The sequence below is a fragment of the Saccopteryx leptura genome, chromosome 1 (assembly GCF_036850995.1).
Source record: "Saccopteryx leptura isolate mSacLep1 chromosome 1, mSacLep1_pri_phased_curated, whole genome shotgun sequence".
In the NCBI taxonomy this organism is placed as follows: domain Eukaryota; kingdom Metazoa; phylum Chordata; class Mammalia; order Chiroptera; family Emballonuridae; genus Saccopteryx; species Saccopteryx leptura.
In genome coordinates, this window is record NC_089503.1 from 15,539,932 (window position 1) to 15,561,960 (window position 22,029).

At 36.7% G+C, this 22,029-nt stretch overlaps 1 protein-coding gene and 1 pseudogene across 1 annotated transcript; one reads left to right on the forward strand and one right to left on the reverse strand.

Annotated features, from left to right (window-relative positions):
- Positions 1–7,206: 7,206 nt before the first annotated feature.
- Positions 7,207–8,140, forward strand: LOC136387926 (olfactory receptor 9G4-like; annotated as a pseudogene).
- Positions 8,141–9,679: 1,539 nt separating this feature from the next.
- LOC136387927 (olfactory receptor 9G19-like) lies at positions 9,680–10,621 on the reverse strand. The gene has a single exon (XM_066360032.1). It carries the CDS (start codon positions 10,619–10,621, stop codon positions 9,680–9,682), a length of 942 nt encoding a protein of 313 aa, XP_066216129.1.
- Between the last annotated feature and the right edge of the window lie 11,408 nt (positions 10,622–22,029).

A 22,029-nucleotide genomic window follows, 5' to 3' on the forward strand; every position in this document is an offset into this window, starting at 1 on the left:
ACCACTCATGTTCATGGTTGCAGGTGGCTGGAGTCAATCACAGCTGTCCTCCAGCACAACACCAAATTTTTATTGGATAATGCATAATGTACATGAGTCGTGAGGTCAGGAAGTAAACTGTCCTCCTTTTAATCAAGTAGTCAGCTAGCTAATTGCAGAAACCCTTTTGACAAAGAAGATGGGAAAAGAAAAAAAGATGAGGAGTATCGTACTTTTCAGAAGGAATAAACAGAGGAATTCGCCTTTGTGGAGAGAGCAGGTTCTGCCGTGTGTCTAATATGCAATGATAAAATTGCATCAATGAAATGGTCAAATATAAAGCGGCACTTCGACACATGCCATACTACATTTGCATCGAAATATCCAGCGGGGGACAGCAGGAAGAAAGCATGTCAAGAGCTACTGTTGCAAGCTAGTCAGCAGCAACTCTGTGTTTGGATCCAACAAGGTAACTGGAATCTGGCTAGCTTTGCTGGTGCTTTAGCAATTGTGAGAAATGGGAAGCCATTCATAGACGGGAAGTATGCCAAAACATTCATGCTTGATGTTGCCAATAAACTTTTTGATTAGTTTTCAGATAAAGATAAGATAATGAAACAAATAAAAGACATGCCTCTGTCGGCAAGAACTGTTCGCGATCGTACTATCATGATGGCAAATCAAATTGAGGCAACACAAGTAAAGGACATAAATGCAGCACCATTCTTTTCTCTCACTTTGGATGAGTCAACAGACATAAGCCATTTATCCCAGTTCAGCATAATTGCAAGGTATGCTGTTGGTGACACACTATGTGATAAAAGTCTTGCTGTTTAGCTTATGAAAGAGACAACAAGAGGGGAGGATTTATTCAAGTCTTTCACTGAATTTGCTAAAGTAAAAAATCTACCGATGGATAATCTTATTTCCGTGTGTACTGATGGTTTTCTGTGCATGGTGGGGAAAAACAGAGAATTCATAGCACTTCTTCATGAACATGAAAAGAGACCCATCCTAAGTATTCACTGCATCCTACATCAGGAGGCGCTTTGGTGAGGTGATGTCACTGGTCATTCGGGTGGTCAACTTTATTGTTGCCTGAGCTTTAAATTATTTCCAGTTTAAAACACTGCTGGATGAAGTTGGGAATAATTATCCTGGTCTGCTTCTACACAGCAATGTGCATTGGTTGTCAAGAGGGAAGGTGCTCAGCTGTTTTGCGGCTTGTCTGAGGAAAATCTGGACTTTTCTTGAAGTGAAAAAAGTTGAGCATCCTGAGTTAGCTAACACTGAGTGGCTCCTGAAGTTCTACTATCTTGTGGACATGACTAAACATCTGAACCAGCTCAATGTGAAAATGCAAGGTGTTGGAAATACAGTCTTATCCCTTCAACAAGCAGTGTTTGCATTTGAAAACAAGCTGGAACTCTTCATCGCTGACATTGAAACAGGTCGTTTACTACACTTTGAAATACTGAGAAAGTTTAAAGATGCATGCACAGCAAGTGACCCTGCTCAACATCTTGATCTCCAGCAGCTAGCAGGCTTCACATCTAATCTCCTGCATTCAAAGCGTGTTTTGGAGAATTTCATGAGCGCACTCGTCTTTTTCAGTTCATCACTCATCCACACGAGTGTGCAGTGGACAGCGCCGACCTGAGTTACATCCCCGGTGTCTTCATCAGAGATTTTGAGCTACAAGTTGCTGACCTGAAAGCCTCAGACATGTGGGTGAATAAGTTCAAGTCACTGAATGAAGATTTGGAAAGACTTACATGACAGCAAGCAGAGTTGGCGGGCAAACACAAGTGGGGAGAGATGAAAAAACTTCAACCCGTGGATCAGCTGATTGTCAAAACTTGGAACGCACTTCCTGTCACATACTACACACTGCAGTGTGTGAGTATTGCTGTACTGACAATGTTTGGCTCTATGTATGCATGTGAGCAGTCCTTCTCACATCTAAAGAATGTTAAGACCAACCTACGATTACATTTAACGGATGGAAGTCTCAACGCCTGCATGAAGCTTAACCTCACCACGTATCAACCAGACTACAAAGCCATCAGCAAAACCATGCAGCACCAGAAGTCATATTAATGGTAAGAAGTACTTTATTCATCATTGGTTAGCAACAGCATAACAACGTTATTAAAAAGAATTCAGAGACTTATTGTACTTCAAAAGTGTTGGTCTTACATAAAATGCACACATTTACTTATATTTAGTGTTAAACATATTGTATGGTTCTCATGGAATTACATTTTAAAATATGTGGCATTCATGGCTCTCTCAGCCAAAAAGGTTCCCGACCCGTGCACTAGCTCCTCTCTCCATCCCATCTGTATTTAACTTCTCCCAGCTCTGTGAACTCACCATACCTGCATGTCAGCGTTCTATGTGTTCCTTCTTCCAATGGTACTGCTCTTCCTCTGTCCTTACCTACAGTGGGCTGGAAATGGGCTCATTGTTTCAGGTCTCATTTTAATATTTCTTCTTAGGGGAAGACTTTGAGAAATTGACAAAACATGTTTGGATTTTTAGAGCGTAGTGTCAAAGGAGTGGTAATTGGTTTGTCCAGACAGTTCCGTGCTTTCCCCAAATTATATTGTATTAAAGATGAGCTTAATATTTTTCATTGTATAGAAAAGTGATAACACATCAGAGGAAATTCACAGTAACTATTGAGATGGTGGCTATAACCTACCATTTAATATGTTATAAATGTAATTACCACAAATTCCTGCCAAGATAATTCTACTCAAGTTGAACAGATTAAGAAAAAATTTATAGTGTAGAAATGAATACCAATATAGTTCAAATGTGAAACTCTCAGGATGTTTAGGATTATTTTGAGAAAATCAATCATGTGAGCAATTGAGGAGCAATTTAGTTTGGTTGGAGTCTTAAATAGATGAAGACGAGTGGTGAGGGAGAGATTAATAAAGGTAAATTAAAGCCAGTTTATAAAACATTGAGTGTAGGACTAAAGCATTTGCACTTTGTGTGTTGAGATGAGATTCATTTACACTAATAATTAGAAAGATGAAGTGATTTATGATTCCAAGGTGGACCAGTGTCACCAATCAAGTCTTCTCTGAACATCATCAGCTGCTCCTGAAAAATTAGGATATCTAATATTTAAAGATTAAGATATCTTGTATCCTAACAAGTGGGAATGGTAGAACTTTAGGTAAAAAACTTGCATTTGTATTCTACTTACAAACTGATCTGGTCTAGCTCAAAAGTAAGTGTTTTAAACAGCAAAGAAATCACAATGCTCTGTTGGTTTTGCTTTCTCCCACTGTCATTTTTAGTTAGGAGAAAGTTAACCATCTACTGGAGCATCAGCCCTAATTCTGTTTGTTTTAATTTAATATTGCCTTTTGGCATCTGTCTGAGAGCTATGGAGCTTCAAGAAGTGAACATCAAAGGACTCATGGCTTTTCAATGAATCCTTGACATCAAAAATTGGGTTCTTCTTAATGATCAACCTCCACTATATTACAAAATGCCTCAAATGTGTATATAAATCTAACACCAAGAAGAGAATGTAAGGAAAAATCATTCTTTAAAGAGGATTTTTTAAAGCTCTTATTAGTAAGTAAAGAAATTTAAGTTGTCTTAGGGTTATAGCATTGCCTTAGCCAAGAGAACAAGAGAGAAACAACTTACCTATTAAGGATATAACTGGCTTAACATTGAGAGTATATACTCTTAATAAAGACAACTCTGGATTCAAATACTGCTCTGCTATTGACCAGGGCTGTTACCTCGAAACTGTTTCTTAAGCTCCATGAGGATCATCATAATATTACCTTATAAAGTTGTGGAAAGGTTTAAGTGGGTTAAGATTAAGACTTAAAATAGTTCACTAGTACACAGTGACTATATATACCAATACATATCTATACTACTTCTGCTACAATTATATATATTTGTATAACTATCGGCACAACACATGACACATAAATCCAATGATATATAATGAATGCTGAATTTTTTTTGAATGCTCACTTTGTATGTAACATTGGATTGGGGTTTTCATGCATATTTTCTTTACCAATCAGACAACCTGTCATGAGGATCTATTTTATTTGTCTGTTCGGTGATACTAAGGGACTTGTCCTGCATTGAACAATTAATAGGAGGAAGCCTTGAGTTCAAAATATATTCTAAGACTAGTTCTTGTGGTCTTCCAAAGTCACATACTGAAGTTCTATTTTTCTAGCTAGAGTTTGGAAAAAAGTCCAAGGCTGATACAACATTTTCAAATCAATCAGTGTGATTCTTCACATAAACAAAAGGAAGAAGAAAAACCACACGATAATATCAATAGATGCAGAAAAAGCATCTGATAAAATCCAGCACCCATTTATGATCAAAACTTTCAGCAAAGTGGGAATACAGGAAACATACCTCAACATGATAAAGGCCATCCATGACAGACTCACAGCCAACATCATACTCAATGGGCAAAAAATTTAAAGCAATCCCCTTAAGATCAGGAACAAGGCAGAAGTGCTCCCTTTCACCACTCTTATTTAACATAGTTCTGGAAGTCCTAGCCATAGCAATCAGGCAAGAAGAAGAAATAAAAGGCATCCAAATTGGAAAAAAAAAAGCAGTAAAATTATCATTATTTGCTGATGTTATGATACTGTATATAGAAAACCCTAAAGTCACAGTAAAAAAACTACTGGACCTGATAAATGAATTTAGCAAGGTAGCAGAATATAAAATTAATACTCAGAAATCAGAGGCTACTCTTTTAGGGATTCTTGCTGTATTGGCCGAGAGTTTGCTTAAAGGCTTTTAATCAATGTAAAAAAAAATAGAGGAATGGATGAAGAAGATGGGGCACATATACACCATGGTATATTATTCAGCTAGGAGAAATGATGACATCAGATCACTTACAGCGGAATGGTGGAGTCTTGGTAGCATTGTGCGGGGTGAAATAAGCGAATCAGAAAAAAACAGGAACTGCAGGATTCCATACATTGGTGGGACATAAAAGCGAGACTAAGAGGCATGGACAGGAGTGTGGTGGTTACAGGGGGTGGGGGAGAGAAGGAGGGAGAGGGGGAGTGGGAGGGGTACAGAGAGAACTGGATGGAGGGTGGCGGAGGACGATCTCTCTTCGGGTGATGGGTATGCAATAGAACTAAATGACAAGATAACCTGGAAATGTTTTCTTTGAATGTATGTACCCTGATTTATTGATGTCACCCCATTAAAATAAAAATTTATTTATTAAAAAAAAAAAAAGAAATCAGAGGCATTTTTATACACCAACAATAATCTGTCTGAAAAAGAAACTAAGAAAACAATCCCCTTCACTATTGCAACAACAAAAATGTACCTAGGAGTAAATTTAACCAAGGAGGTTAAAGACTTGTACTCAGAAAACTATAAAACATTGATAAAAGAAATCAAGGAAGATACAAACAAGTGGAAGCATATACTATGTTTATGGTTAGGAAGATTAAACATCATTAAAATGTCCATATTACACAAAGCAATTTATAAATTCAATGCAGTTCCTACTAAAATACCAATGATATACTTCAAAGATATAAAACAAATATTTCAAAAATTTATATGGAACCAAAAAAGAACACGAATAACCTCAGCAATCTTGAAAAAGAAGAATAAAGTGGGTGGTATCACACTTCCTGATATCAAGTTTTACTACAAGTTTATTGTACTCAAAACAGCTTGGTACTGTCATAAGAACAGGCATATAAATTAATGAAACAGAACAGAGAACCCAGAAATAAACCTACACCTTTATGGACAATTGATATTTGACAAAGGTGGTAATAGCATACAATGGAGTAAAGACAAACTCTTTAACAAATGGTGTTGGGAAAACTGAACAGCTACCTTCAAAAAAAATGAAACGAGACCACCAATTTACACCATTCACAAAAATAAACTCAACATGGATAAAAGACTTAAAATGTAAGTAATGAAACCATAAGCATCCTAGAGGAAAGCAGGCAATAAGCTCTCTGACATCACTCGCAGCAATATATTTGTTGAATTATCTCCACGGGCAAGGGAAATAAAGGACAAGATAAAACAAATGAGACTATATCAAACCCAAAAGCTTTTGCACAGCTAAAGACAGTATGAACAAAATAAAAAGGCAAGCAACACAATGGAAAAACATATTCGACAATACTTCTGATAAGGGGTTAATAACCAAAATTTAAAAAACTTGTAAAACTCAACACCAGGAAGATAAACAGTCCAATCAAAAAATAGGCAAAAGAAATGAATAGACACTTTTCCAAAGAGGACATACAGATGGCCAATAGGCATATGAAAAAATGCTCAACATCACTAATCATTAGAGAAATGCAAATTAAAACCACATTGTGATATCACCTCACACCAGTCAGAATGGTGCTCATTAACAAAACAACACATAATAAGTGCTGGTGAGGATGTGAAGAAAAGAGAACCCTCTTGCATTTCTGGTGGGAATGCAGACTGGTGCAACTACTATGGAATAAAGTATGAAGATTCCTCAAAAAATTAAAAATCAGACTGCCTTTTGACCCAGCCATCCCACTTTTAGGAATATATCCCAAGAACACCACATCAATGATTCAAAATGAGAAATGCACCTCCATGTATATGGCAGCATTTTTTACAATAGCGAAGATCTGGAAACAGCCCAAGTGTCCGTCAGTGAATGAGTGGATTAAAAAGCAGTGGTACATATATACAAAGGAATACTATGGTGCCATGGAAAAGGAAATCTTACTTTTTGCGACAACATGGATGGACCTGAAAACTATTATGTTAAGTGAAATAAGCCACGTAGAGAAAGAAAAATACCATATAACTTCACTTATTTGAGGAATTTAATGAACAATATGAACTGAGGATCAGAATAGAGATAGAGGCGGGATCCAAGGGTCCAGAGGGAAAGCAGACAGAAGGAAAAGGGATGATAGGATGGAATGAGAGCAGAAAAGCAAAACCAGGGGGAAGGCGTTACAGGAAGGAGGTCAAGGGGGATGTGGTGGGGAACAAGGGGGAGGGGGGAAGTATTTGGCAGAACTCCAGAATCTATGTACACCCAATAAATTAAAAAAAAGTCCATATGTCTTCTAGTCATTGTTGACTTGATTGATACTTTTATTTCTTTCAATAGAAAAATAAATAAATAATTTTTCCCCAAGTCTTCATTAAAAGTTCTTCTTTGTGGACATGGATGTGGGAAACAGCACTGTCCTGACTGAATTTATCTTGGTGGGCATCTCAGCAACCCCCTGGTGACAGCCACTACTGTTTGTAGTATTTCTGACACTCTATTTGAGAATCTTACCAGGAAAAATGACCCTAGTTATCTTAATTCGTATTGACTCCCACCTGCCTACTCCTATGTACTTTTTCATCAGCAATCTGTCTTTTTTGTATTTTTGGTATACCTCTGTGTACACTCCCAAAATCCTGGCCAACTGTGTCTCAGAAGACAAATGCATTTCCTTGGCGGGACGTGGAGTCCAGCTGTTCTTTTCCTGCATCGTAGCCTACACTGAGTGCAGTCTCTTAGCAGCCACGGTGTATGACTACCACGTGGCTATCTGTAACCCGTTACTTTATTCAGATACTATGTCCAACTCTCTGTGTACTGGACTTGTTGCTGTATCTTACATGGAGGGTTCTTGAATGCCATAGCCCACAGTGCCAACATCTTCTGCCTGCGTTTTTGTGGTAAAAATTTCATTGACCACCTCTGTGACACACCACCATTGGTAAAAATGTCTTGTACAGACACCAAGGTCTACGATAAAGTCCTCCTGGGCATGGTGGGCTTCATGGTCCTCTCTAGCATTCTTCCCATCCTGATGTCCTATTTTAACATTCAGCAGGCGATTCTGAGGATCTGCTTGGCGCCTCTGGAAGTGCAAGGCCTTCTCCACCTGTGCTTCTCACCTCATCTCAATCATATTCTTCTATGGATTCTTGCTCTTTATGTACTCAAGGCCAAGCTCCACATACTCCCTGGAGAAAGACAAACGCTGCCCTGTTCTACACTGTGGTCAGCTCATTGCTGAACCCTGTCATCTATAGCTTTAGAAACAAAGATGTCAAAGAGGCCTTCTAGAAAACAATACAGGCCATAAGGCCACAGAGATGAATGTTGTCTTTTTGAAGAATGATCTCATTACATTTTCCAAATCACTGGCCTATAGGCAGACATGTTGGTATTCATTGCAGTATTGCAAGTAAATATAAGTTCTACTCAAAACAATGAATCATTGACCAAACTACTCTTTGATTGTTTATATTATCTTGATGTGATTAAACTGTTTTAAAACTATAATATTGGGTTGTTTAGTGTTCTAAAATACTGTATTTTTCTTCTTTGGAGTGCTATATTTTCATAAAATTGACTCTTGATTATCTTTGTGAGGTATTATAAAGAGGAATTGGGTAGTGTCTGCACATAGTTTAACTTTGAGACTTGACAAACAAGCTTTATTGTGTGGGGAAGAGATTTGGAATGGTTAAAGTGCTGGAAATTTACTTATGATTTTATAAATACTTACCTTCAGTTAGGCATTCCCTTTATATTCCTTCATAAAACTTTAGTTGAGTATATACAAAACAGCTTTTTAATCTTTGTGCCTTGTACATCAATTTAATATCAGGCAAATGTTTAAGAGTGGTTTAGATTACAAACAGAAACCAAAACACTTTTCTAAATCCATGGAGAAACATGTCTGTAAGACTGGCATTACCCTGAAAAAGTGTTCTCTCCACAGAGAGTGAGAACCCTGCCATACTCTCCTTACTTCATACCAACTCATTTCCCATGAAGGAAAATAGCAAGTGGAACTGAACTGAAACCAACCCACAAATGACAGCCTACTATATTCTAGACTAAAGGACTTTTTATTTTACCAGAAGTTTTTAAGAACAAAAACCTTACAGCTTCATAGTCACTACATGGAAGGTTTTATTGATATACTTTTTCTAATATAATTATACTATTTGCAACAACACGACAAATTAAAGATCTTTAGTTAAACATGATAAATGAGCAGGTTGAGCCTCCAAAGTTAGAACTTTGTTATTGAAAGATTATACTTATTGTTGTAATAATGAGCACATGTATGAAATGTATTTAAAATACAACTTTAGAGCAGATAGTTGTAGCCATTTCACTATTCCTACTAGCACTGACATTTCTGATTTTTCTTTCAATCTGCATTCATTAAATAACATGCCACTGCCCTCTCTTTTTATCAAATTATTTTTTAATATTCTTTATTCTTTATTTACACAGTTCTGAAAGAACTGGACAATGAGAATTAAGGGTGTATTCCACAAATTTACAAAATCTGTATAACATCTTTATAATCTTATAAAGCCCATGATGTAGAGAAAAAAGTGGGTCAATCTGATGGGAGATACTAAAGTCAAATTGAATCCTTTGGGACCCTAGAAGTAATATATACTTTATTTTACATTAAACCATGATGCTACTTTAAAAAAATATACTAATTGATTCTATATTTTACAGTATAGATTATAGTCTGATCATTAAAGCAAAACAAATACAAAATCTTTTTCATTGCATTTATTTGAATATAAAAAAGTGTTTTTTAATCCAGCCCCCCAACCTTCCCTTAATGTAGTTCATTTTCTTTGAGCATTAATTTAAGAAATTATGTCAATTTAGACTTTGGATAATGTGAACTGGAAGAGTTTTTTTTATAGTTTCTCTTATATCTTTATTCCTCAAACTATAGATCATGGGGTTCAACATGGGGCACAGCACAGTATGAAATGTAGACACCATTTTGTCCCTCTCAAGGGAATAGCTGGAACTTGGGGGAGAGTAGATGTAGAGAATGGAGCCATAGTATAAGGTAACAGAGACCAAGTGGGAGGAGCATGTGGAGAAGGCTTTGAGGTGGCCCTGGGTAGAGCGTATCCTCAAGATGGCAGCGATGATGAAGAGATAAGAGGCGAGTATAAGTACAGTGGGGGCAATGATGTTGGAGACCAAGAGGAAGTACAGCACAGCCTGGTAGCTCTCCTTCACATCACATGCCAAGTTCACCAAGGGTGGAACATCACAGAAAAACTCATCAATAACATTGTCAGCACAAAAACCCAATGTGAATGTGTTGCTGCTGAGTATTATTGAGTTGACAAAACCTCCAGTGTAGGAATATATAACCAAACAGAGGCACAATTTCCCTGACATGGCCTGAGCATAAAGAAGGGGTTTGGACATGGCCACATAGCGGTCATAAGCCATGGCAGCCAACAGGTAACACTCACTATATGCCAGCGCAGCAGAGAAGAAGAGCTGGGCTACACAGCCAGCAGAAGAGATGCTTTTGTCTTCAGAGATGCAGGTCATTAAGATCTTTGGGGTGTAGACAGAGGAATACCAGAGATCCAGAACAGACAAATTCCCAGTGAAGAGATACATAGGTGTGGGCAGCCGGGAGTCATTACTGATCAACTTGATGAGGGTGGTATTTCCTACCACGGTCACAGAGTACACGCCAAGGAACACTACAAACAGGACCAGCTGCATCACAGGATCTGTTGTGAAGCCCAGGAGGATGAACTCAGTCACAGTGTGATTGCTTCTTTCCATGGTCTAAAGACCTCACCTTCAAGTGGAAGTCAAAAGTTTAATTCCCTCAGCAATACCAAAGGAGAGCATTCTCCGTGACCAGCTTACCAGATGTGGTCAAGGCTAGGGGTGTTAGAGTAAGGGAGACCTGAGCCGAAATATTACCTGACTTAGGCAGGTGATGTGAGTTTTCTTGACCTCAACATAATCATTTCAATAGTCTGCATTTAATAGTAAGAAAGTTTTAGTGCATTGGAGATTTACTCATTTTTGTACCAATATTTCTTGAGCCTCCAGTGCTGTCTAGGCATTGGGATAGAGCAGTGAAATGTTTGGTCTAGCCCTTATCCTATGGAGTCTTCATTTAGGAGGGAGAGATTCATGACAAGTAAGCAAATAAGTATGAAAATATTTCCAGTTAATGTTACATGGTATTAATAAAATAAGACTGGGTGATGAGTGAAAACGAACTGGAGAGGAGCTAATTAAATTTAGACACAAAGAGAAAACTCCCCTCTCCTATTTCACAGTGTAAATTGACAAGTTGTTCAAAGCCCATGAGAAATAAAAAAGACCCTGTGGTTTAAAAGTTGATGGCATGTGCCCTGGCCGGTTGGCTCAGCGGTAGAGCGTCGGCCTGGCGTGCGGGGGACCCGGGTTTGATTCCCAGCCGGGGCACATAGGAGAGGCGCCTATTTGCTTCTCCACCCCCCACCCCCTTTTTCCTCTCTGTTTCTCTCTTCCCCTCCCGCAGCCAAGGCTCCATTGGAGCAAAGATGGCCCGGGCGCTGGGGATGGCTCCTTGGCCTCTGCCCCAGGTGCTAGAGTGGCTCTGGTCGCAAAAGAGCGACACCCCAGAGGGGCAGAGCATCGCCCCCTGGTGGGCCGAGCGTAGCCCCTGGTGGGCGCGCCGGGTGGATCCCGGTCGGGCGCATGCGGGAGTCTGTCTGACTGTCTCTCCCTGTTTCCAGCTTCAGAAAAATACAACAAAAAAAAAAAGTTGATGACATGTGAAGAGAGGCAGAATATTCTACTTCAAAACATATCACTTTGCACAGTTTTGAGCTAAAGACATTTTAAAAGCAGCAGATACAGAAGGAATATTCTGACTCCTCTTTTCTTCCTGAGGGAAGGAAGAAATGTGAGAACTGTTGTATTCAATATATGAAGGGAAAGGACACGTTCTTATTAAGGAAGGGAACTGAGACAAAAATTTCTGCACAAAAAAACTTTGTTAAAGTAATTCTTTCTTTTCCTTTCTCATCCATGTCATAGCATGTATTGTTATTTTATTTTCTTATTGCTGAATAATATTTGTTAATGTGAATATATCATATTTTTCTTACCCATTCACGAATTAATGAACACTTCATTTTTTCTCATTTTTGGTAATTGTGAACAATGCAGCCATGGATATTCTTGTACAAGTTTTATATGGACAGATGTTTTCATTTTTGTTGAGTAGATAGATACCTAAGAGTAGAATTATTTTATCACATGGTAAATTTATATTTAACATTTTGAGGAACTACCAAACTGTTTTCTAAATTAGCTGAATCATTTTTCAATCCAAGCTGCAAGGCAAGAAAGTTCCCATTTTTATTTATTTTCACCAATACAAGTTATTGTCTGTCTTTTTTACTTTAGCAATGCTAGTTGTATGATATTTTGGTTTTGATTCACATTTTCCTATTGACTAATGATGTTGAGAATCTTTTCATGTGCTTGTTAGTTACTTGTTTATCTTCTTTGGAGAAATATTTATTCAAATCTTTGGCTCATTTTAAATTATTTTTGTTTTTTGTCTTATATTTGAAGTTTAAGATTTCTTATGTATTCTGCAAAGAAATCTCTTATCAGATACATGACTTGCAAATATTTCTCCCATTATCTGGGTTATCATTTTACTTTCATAAAAAATAATAGCTTCCTTTAATATAGAAATGTTTTCAATTTGATAAAGTCTAAATTATTTTTTACTTTCTGTCTTGCTTTTGGTGTCTTATTTTTTTTTAATTTTTATTTATTTATTTATTCGTTTTAGAAAGGAGAGAGAGAGGGAGAGAGAGAGAGAGAAGGGAGGAGGAGCTGGAAGCATCAACTCCCATATGTGCCTTGACCAGGCAAGCCCAGGGTTTCGAACCGGCGACCTCAGCATTTCCAGGTCGACGCTTTATCCACTGCGCCACCACAGGTCAGGCTGGTGTCTTATTTTTTTAAAAATTGCTTAATCCAATGTCACAATGATTTGAACTTTTTATTTAAAACTGTTGTTTTAGTTCTTACATTTATTTATGTCTATGATCCATTTTGAGTTAATTTTTGTATGTGGTAAAAGGTAAGGGTCTGACTTTATTCTTTTGCATGTAAATATCTAGATATGTCAACACCACTTATTGAAAAAACTATTCTTTTCTTACTGAATTGTATTGTCAACAATCAATTGATGAGGTGGAACTGTGGTGGCACAGTGGACAGAGCATTTACCTGGAACACTGAGGTCGCTGGTTCAAAACCCTGGGCTTGCTGGGTCAAGGCACATGTGGGTGTTGATGCTTCCTGCTCCTCCCTCCATTCTTTCTTTCTCTCTCATTCTCTCTCTCTCTCTCTGTCTTTTCTCTAAAATAAATAAATAAAAATACCTTTAAGAAAGTCAGCTGACCATTGTTTTAGTTTTTTATTGCTCCTGTAACAAATTACCTAATACTTTGTGGCTTAAAACCAATGCAAATATATTATCTTACAGTTCCGCACATTAGAAGTACAACATGGGACCAACTGGGCTGAAATCAAGATATTGGCAGAACTGTGTTTCTTTTCATTTTTTTTGTATTTTTCTGAAGTTGGAAATGGGGAGACAGTCAGACAGACTCCCGCATGCGCCTGACCAAGATCCACCCGGCATGCCCACCAGGGGGCGATGCTCTGCCCATCTGGGGCGTCACTCTGCTGCAACCAGAGCCATTCTAGTACCTGAGGCAGAGGCCACAGTGCCATCCTCAGCGCCCGGGCCAACTTTGCTCCAGTGGAGCCTTGGCTGCAGGAGGGGAAGAGAGAGACAGAGAGGAAGGGGGGGGGGTGGAGAAGCAGATGAGCACTTCTCCTGTGTGCCCTGGTCGAGAATCAAACTCGGTACTCCCACACGCCAGGCCAACACTCTACCACTGAGCCAACCAGCCAGGGCCAGAACTGTGTTTCTTTCTGGAGGCTCTAAGGGGGAATCCATTTATTTGCCTCATCATTCATCTTCTAGAGGTTGCCTGCATTCTTTGGTTCACGATCCCTCTCCTCCATCTTCTATGCCAACACCACTGTATTTCTATGACCATTCTTCCATAGTTACATCACCCTCTGACTAAACTCTTCTGTTTCTCTTTCAAACGTTTTAAAAAAATCTCCTGCAGTGCTTTATTTTACTTTTTATTGAATAAAATAAATTTATTGAATTAATAAATTTATACAGGTTTCAGGTGCACATTTCCGCAATACATCATCTGCATGTTGTATTGTGTGTTTACCGTCCCAAGTCAAATCTACTTCTATCATCATCTCTCCCCCAGACCCTCCACCACCTCCCCTTACCCTACTTTCCCTCCTGCACTCCCCACACTACTGTCTGTGCCTAAAAGCTTTTTTGTCTTTGCTTAATCCCTTCACTTTTTTTTTATTACCTTGGGCCGAGCAGATAATCCAGGATTATCTATTTAAAAGTCAGCTGATTAGCAACATTAATTCCCACTTTTTATGAAACCTAACATATTCACAGGTTCTAGGGATTTGAATATGAACATTTTGGAGAAGGCACTATCCTATCTACCCAAATCATACATGTATGGGTTTATTTTTTGGCTTTCCATTCTATTCCATTGATCTTCATATCTATCCTTATGCCAGTATTTGTCTTAATTTTAAAGCTTTGTAGTAAGTTTGTGCATTGGGTATTCTTTTGCAGTAATATTAATTGTTATTTATTTATTTATTGGTATCTTATAGTAAGAAATGTTATTTTTCCTTGCGAACGCCTTGCAGCTGCAGAAACTTCAATGGGAAGATGGTGAAGATATTTAAAAAGAAGTCCTTTTTCTAGCCTTCATCATATCTGAGTATGCAAATGGCCTTTGGACTAGTAGTTAGGAACAAGCCAAATTTCCATCTACCAAGAACATCTGAATTAGACAACTTACCTAAAATTCTCAGCAACACTGTCATTTCAACAGAATTTAGGTATACCTGCTTCAGCATCTCTTATATCAGTTTGTAGTTCCCAAGGGTGGTAGGGTCTTCCAACCTCTCAGGATTTCATAGCTTGGGAAATAACTAACAAGACAGTTAAACAGAAGTGTTTGACAAATTGAATAGTATTAAATGATACAGAAAAAAAAAGTGAGACTATTATTCCTTAGTGAAAATGTAATCACTTATAATTTTCATTTTCTCAGGTTGTACAGAAACAAGGAAATGAAATGTAACGATTAATCAAGCCAATTTTACCAACACAAGTGCACCCACATAGGATTTATGAATTCACTGTGTTTTCTCAAGATCCTTAGGAATTTATACTGTAATTAAACATTCAATCTAATTGATTCTTTTCAACTGTTTAAATACCTACTGACAAGATATTTCCAGTGTAATGATAACAAAACATGTTAACATTAAAACCATAAGCTTAAATAATTTCCGAATATGGCTATATTTAGGGTTGTAACTTCTTAAAATTATTTATGTTCCTTTTTGTAATCTTTCTTGTTTGTTTGTTTGTTTGTTTGTTTTTCTTTAGTAATATTATTTGGGCCTTTCTGGGAGTTGAGGCAAAATTACAAGAGTAAAATAAATAAAAATACCTTCTCAGCCCAGCCGTGGTTTCTTATTTGGAAAATAAAATAGTTTTCCTAAAGTAAGTGAAATATAAACAATGTTTCAAATGGTTAATTTTTCTTTTTGGTAGTCAAACTTTTAATGACAATTTAACTCTTTATATCTACATTTAAAACAAAAGTTTGATTTTTTTTTGTCAAATAAATATCCCTCCAAAATACTTTTTTAAAATAAAATAAATAAAATCCACATTATACACTCATTTTATATCACTCTTTTATATCAATTTAATACATTGGAATAGTTCAAGAATGATATAATCTTATAATAACTATTTGAATTAAGTATACTCAATCTTTATTATGTCAAAGATTGAGTCTGCATAATTAGCTTTTTTAAAATTAGAAACTGTTACCCACTTCAGAATATTGGAATTACTCTGTTTCAACATGGTTATTTTGTGTGACAATTGTTACTGATTTTGATTTGCAGTAATATTCATTAATGCTAATTTTTCTTTTCTGATCTTTGTAATTCTCCTAATTTCAGCAGAACTACTTGTAAAAATAGTTCTTTAGACTTATTTGATGCTTATACCAATAACACATGAGCATAACAATATTTATTTGAATTTTTATGTACTATATAGTTATTTAATCATATCATTATCTTTAAAATTCAATCAAAATGAAATAATCTATTATAATCACATTTTTATTTTACATTTTATCTTTACTTTTCTTTTATGACTCCCTTCCTGTATTCTATATAAACACTTTTTCTTCCTTTTTTTCTTTTTCTTTTTTTTTTTTTTTGAGTATTTTGGATGCCTTGGCTTTCACTTGTTCAATATAGTGCCATAACAATATATTATTTTGACTATTATCATAATTTTTTTATACAGTGTGTCCGTAAAGTCATGGTGCACTTTTGACTGGTCACAGGAAAGCAACAAAAGACGATAGAAATGTGAAATCTGCACCAAATAAAAGAAAAACCCTCCCAGTGTCTGTAGGATGATGTGGCAGCATGTGCATATGCGCAGATGATGACGTAACACCGTGTATACAGTGGAGCAGCCCCATGGCCATGCCAGTCGAGATGTGGACGGTACAGAGGAAAGTTCAGTGTGTTCTGTGGCTTGCTAAATTCGAATCCATGACCAAAGTGCAATGTGAATATTGGCGAGTTTATAACAAAGTGCCACCACATAGGAATAACATTACTTGGTGGGATAAGCAGTTGAAGGAAACCGGCAATTTGGTGGAGAAACCCCATTCTGGTAGGCCATAAGTGATGAGTCTGTAGAGGCTATACCGGATAGCTACCTAAGGAGTGCTAAAAAATCTGTGTGTGAGCCCACATCCAACTGCACTAAATAGGTATGAAACTGGGAGAGTTTTCCTTTTATTTGGTGCAGATTTCACATTTCTATCGTCTTTTGTTGCTTTCCTGTGACCGGTCAAAAGTGCATCATGACTTTACAGACACACTGTACTTAGAATGTCACAACTTCACCAACATAAAACTCTTTTGTATTATTATTATGTATTGGTTTTGAATGCACAGCTTAGTGGTCAACACCCTATTCTATACATAGTGTTCCCCTTGAACACTATGGTGCCAGTACCCCAACTGGCACCATACATAGTCATCACAACATTGTAGACTGTATTTCTTATGCTCTGCTTACTTCTCCTTGATTATATTTCAACTACCAATTAGTGCTTCTTACTACTTTTACCTTTTGTCCAGTGCCCCAACTTCCCTCCTCTTTGGCAACCATTAGTTCTTTCTCTGTATCTCTGAGTCTACTTTAATTTTGCTTATTTATTTCATTCTTTAGACTTTATAGGTAAGTGAAATCATATGGTATTTGTCTTTCTTCTATTGACTTACTTCACTTAGCATAATACCCTCTAGGTCCATCCATGTTGTCATAAAGGGTAAGATTTCATTTTTTTTTTTGTATTTTTCTGAAGTCGGAAACGGGGAGGCAGTCAGACAGACTCCCGTATGCACCCAACTGGGATCCACCCAGCATGCCCACTGGGGGTGATGCTCTGTCCATTAGGGCGTCGCTCTGTTGCAACCAGAGCCATTCTAGCACCTGAGGCAGAAGCCACAGAGCCATCCTCAGTGCCCGGGCCAACTTTGCTCCAATGGAGCCTTGGCTGTGGGAGGGGAAGAGAGAGACAGAGAGTAAGGAGAGGGGGAGGGGTGGAGAAGGAGATGGGCGCTTCTCCTTTGTGCCCTGGCTGGGAATCGAACCTGGGATTCCTGCATGCCAGGCCAATGCTCTACCACTGAAGATTTCATTTTTTTATGGTCAAGTAATATCCCATTGTTTATATATGTACCACTATTTTTTATCCACTTATCTACTGACAGGCACTTGGGTTGCTTTCATAGCTTGATCTCCCAGTGTAATGAGGCTCAAAGGAAAAAATATGTATTAAAATGTTCTCTGTCTGCCTTCTATTTCTTTTTCTTTGCATACAAGTACCTTCCGTTGCAATCCAGAGCCAATGTACATTGAAGGGACAACAGCTGGGTGCATCTAATTCTGGGAGATGCCAGCTTTATCAACACAAAGGACAACTGGACATGCCAGAGTCCCAGATAGATGTGATCTGTTTTAGATTGTTTTCACACACAGTTCTCAAAATTTGAAACACAGTAGGGGGGAAAATGTAACAACATAGAACTCCCTAAGAGAACAAATATTTTGGGCTTAACTATGTCTAAATCTACAAATGTATATATTTTCCAGTAAAAATACTAGAAAATCAGGCTTCAAGTTTCACCTGGGAAGCTTTTATTTTTTAAAGCTCTTGATTTTATTTTACAAATTTACTTATTAATTTTAGAGAGAGAAGAAGGGAGAGAGAGAGAAGATATATTGATGCATTCCTGTATGTGCTCTGACCGAGGATCGAAACCACAACCTTTAAGTATCAGGAGGATACTCCACCCAACCAGGCTATCCTACCAAGCCTCACCTGAGGAGCTTTGAAAACTATCTATACCTGAGTTTTATCTGCAATGATTCTGATTTAACTGATTTAGACTAGGGCCTGGGCATTGCTATTAAAACCAAATAACCTACGACAATCAACTATACAATAACCGAATCGCCAGATTAAGTGATTAAATGGTCATTGTATGGAGGCATTATTTGCCTCAGTGTGTCTCTTTGTACATTGAAGAGATTTAATTAATGTTAACTTCTTACATTTATTCCTTCTTCTCTTCCTACTTTCTTCCCCTTTACCTCCAAAACAAGGAAGTGTAGTGATCTAGATATTTTTGTGCCCATTTTAAAGGTGAGTGACTGAAGCTCACGAAGTGAAATGGTATGTTTGAGCTCACAAGTTCCAAGGCCTTACTGTTTCTTTACAAACAGTTTGCATTTAGTTGCTATGCCATAGAAGATGGTTCCAGAATCTACTATGACCAGAGAGAAGAGAATCTAGGGTTCAAATCTGCTATGTGGGTAATTGAGAGTATATTAAGATCATAACCAGCTCTAGAATCCAATTAATTCTAGGAAATGACTCTCTGTCTGGATTTGAAATTTGCATTTTGGGTTTTGCTGTTCTTGTGATGAATGCACTCATTTTTAGGATTACCAGTTATAGGCAATATAGAAGGAAGAGGACAACCAAAACACTTGGAAGTCCCTAATTTATGACCATGCTAGGGGTTCATGTACAGGGTAGAGAGAAGAGAGGAGCAACAGCCAATCCCTGTGTCAACCAGGAATCCCTCAGAACAAATAATTAAATTTTAATTACTAGTCTGGGACATTATCCCTCAAGAATCTAAAATTCAGCCTAAGGTTCTAAAATTAGGAGACTCAGATGACTTAAGGATTTTACTGTGTATACATCCATTATCTTTATTTTTTATCTATATAAAGGCTGAATTGGATTATAGCAGTATTTTATTTGTGGTTATCATAACTGAAGATTTATTTCCATGGGATTGTATTTTCTGCGCATAAATATCGTGTGCAAAATTGGTCATTGTTTGCATGAGTGTGTGGTAAGGACAAATATGAAGCAGATTATTTCTATACATCACTTATGTTCTTAGGGTATGTTTTTTCTGCTATGCCTGTGTTTACAATTGCTTATTGAAACATAAATAATATAATAGTAATAGTAAAATGAAATCAGCTATTAAATGTAAGGACATTTTGGAATAAGGCAAACTGTAGTACAAATTATGGCTCTGCCAAATAATCTGGCTTTGAGAAAGTTGTATAAGCTCCCTGATCATCAATTTTATTATCTTTAAAATAAAAATAAATACGGTTTGGAGTTATTGTAAAGATACAACTTATTATCAGCAAAGTACCTAAAAATGTTTGTCATGCAATGAAGGATAATATTAGGTAACATTTAAGATCTTTCTTTTTTTTTCTGTGTGTGTGTGTGTGTGTGTGTGTGATTTTTTACTTTTCTATAGATAAAGTGTTTTTGGGGGGCTGTAGGTTCAAACTTTGTTAAGTTCTGTTATGATATTTTTCAACACAGCATTCTGGCTGATGTTCAGGATTGTCCCGTTCTTGTTCTTAGAGCATGGCCTTCCAGAAGCCCCTGCTTTTGTGTTTTTTTTTTCTTTCTCCTCCAAGTTTTTTCACAACCAGATCCCAATTTTTTGTTCAAGAGAGTTTGTAAAAGTATTATAATTCATTCTAAGGGGTAAATCATCACCTAGTATAATTTGTGAACACTGTGAGAGGCATTTTTATTTTAAAAATGATCATTCTTTTTCTAGAATAATTTTCACAACCCAGTGAGGCGTTCATTAGAAAAATGTTTATGGGCTTCCTGGTAGCCTTTCCTAATGTTCTTCCTTAACTAAGTGTGAAACAGAATTTTGATCTATTTTCACTTTTCCTAGTCCTTGAACTTCTCAGCTCTTAAATTGATTTTTCAACAATAAAATTTGGGAATTAGTGAAATGATAACCAATAAAAAAGCACTGCAAATTTTGACAATAGTGAGTGCTCATGGAATTGTATGAGTTCGTGTAGGTTCTAAAAGTCTTTGTAGTGATATGTCTTGTAATTGCAATATGGTTATGTCTAATAGTTCTTTACTCTTAGAACACAAGTAAATCAAGTAAACCTGAAGTTTATATAATATTGTTAGTTAGACTGCATGTCAGATACTGTGCTAAAACTTCTAGGTGTACTTTCTAATGTAATCATCAAGATAACCTATGCATAAATACTTATATAGTTACCACCTAATACAAGAGAAATATGAGATTTAGTAAAGTTAAAAAAAATTACTCAAGTGGCCAAGCAGAAAAATGGTGGGTCAGAACTTATATTCAGATTGTCCTTGTTCAGAGTTCATGCTTTTACCACTCTGCTATAGTACCTTGCAAAATTATTCCTGGGAAATGAGATTTACCAAAGACCAATAACATTATTGTAATCCACCAACTCTGCCTACCAACTTAATAAACAATTTAATTACTCATTAAAAATAATATATTCATTATACAAGTAGTTTAAATTACAAAGAACATTCTGAGTTTATTAAGAACATCAGCCTTTTCTAGTTTGATGTGAAATATATTTTAGATTTCTTCCTGTGATTTGTAGAACAGAAAGATGAACAAGTCATTCATTTAAGACATAAAATGCCTCATATGCTGTATCCATATGATGCCAAAATAACTAGACTGTGAGTAAAGTATAAGTTAGCACATTAGCCCTTGTTGGTGTCACTTCATATCAACTGTTTTCTTTCTTTCCTTTTTTTAAACAAAATTAGATGTGTTTATTATTATTATTATTATTATTTCTTCTAGCATTAGTGTTGTTCAAAAAAACTATTATAGAGTAAATGAATTTGCTTGACTAACACTTTGATTAAAGTCATAACTACCATGAGGCTAATTTTATTTATTTATTTATTTTTAATTTTTATTTTATTATGTTGATATGGTTTCAAGTTAGAACAAATTTATTTTAAATCTGAGTTCAAGAATTAAGACAAAAGAAATAAGAAGGGTTTATTTGAATGTTATCACCACTGAATAGTGTTAATTATTTTCTTTGAATAGGAGGAACTTGAGCAAGCATGACAGGGTTACTAGAAACCCAAAGTCAGTTGAAGAGATAGACTAATATATTTGATAAAACAATAGAGTATGTTCAAAGAATAGAAATGACTCAGCAAAGAAGACTCTAACTCACTGTTTCCGAGGTAATTAAATCGGGGAGAGTTTTAAAGAAGATGTCATGCATGCCTAGTATTTAAAAGGTTGAGTAGGAGTTTTCTGAGCAGACAAGTCGTAAGAAGGCATTTACTAATCGTAGCCTTTGCTTGTGAGGTAAAATGGAGAGTGTACAGTTAACCAGTGATTGCTTGTTTGATTGAGGTGCCAGTAGAGAATCCACAAGTAATTACAAAACATCCAAGGCTTTTGCAACCCCATATTTAATTAGATGAGTTTACTTCATACTATGGGCATTATATTTATATACAAGTGTCTTTATTCCTTTTATCCTTATGATGGAAATGCAACTCTGTGTGCTCTGTCAGGAACAGAATGTTTTATGTCTTGAAAAACTCTCAACAAATGGG

Coding starts and splice junctions, on each gene's coding strand:
- LOC136387927 (XM_066360032.1), bottom strand. CDS start 10,621: ATGGAAAGAAGCAATCACACTGTGACTGAGTTCATCCTCCTGGGCTTC.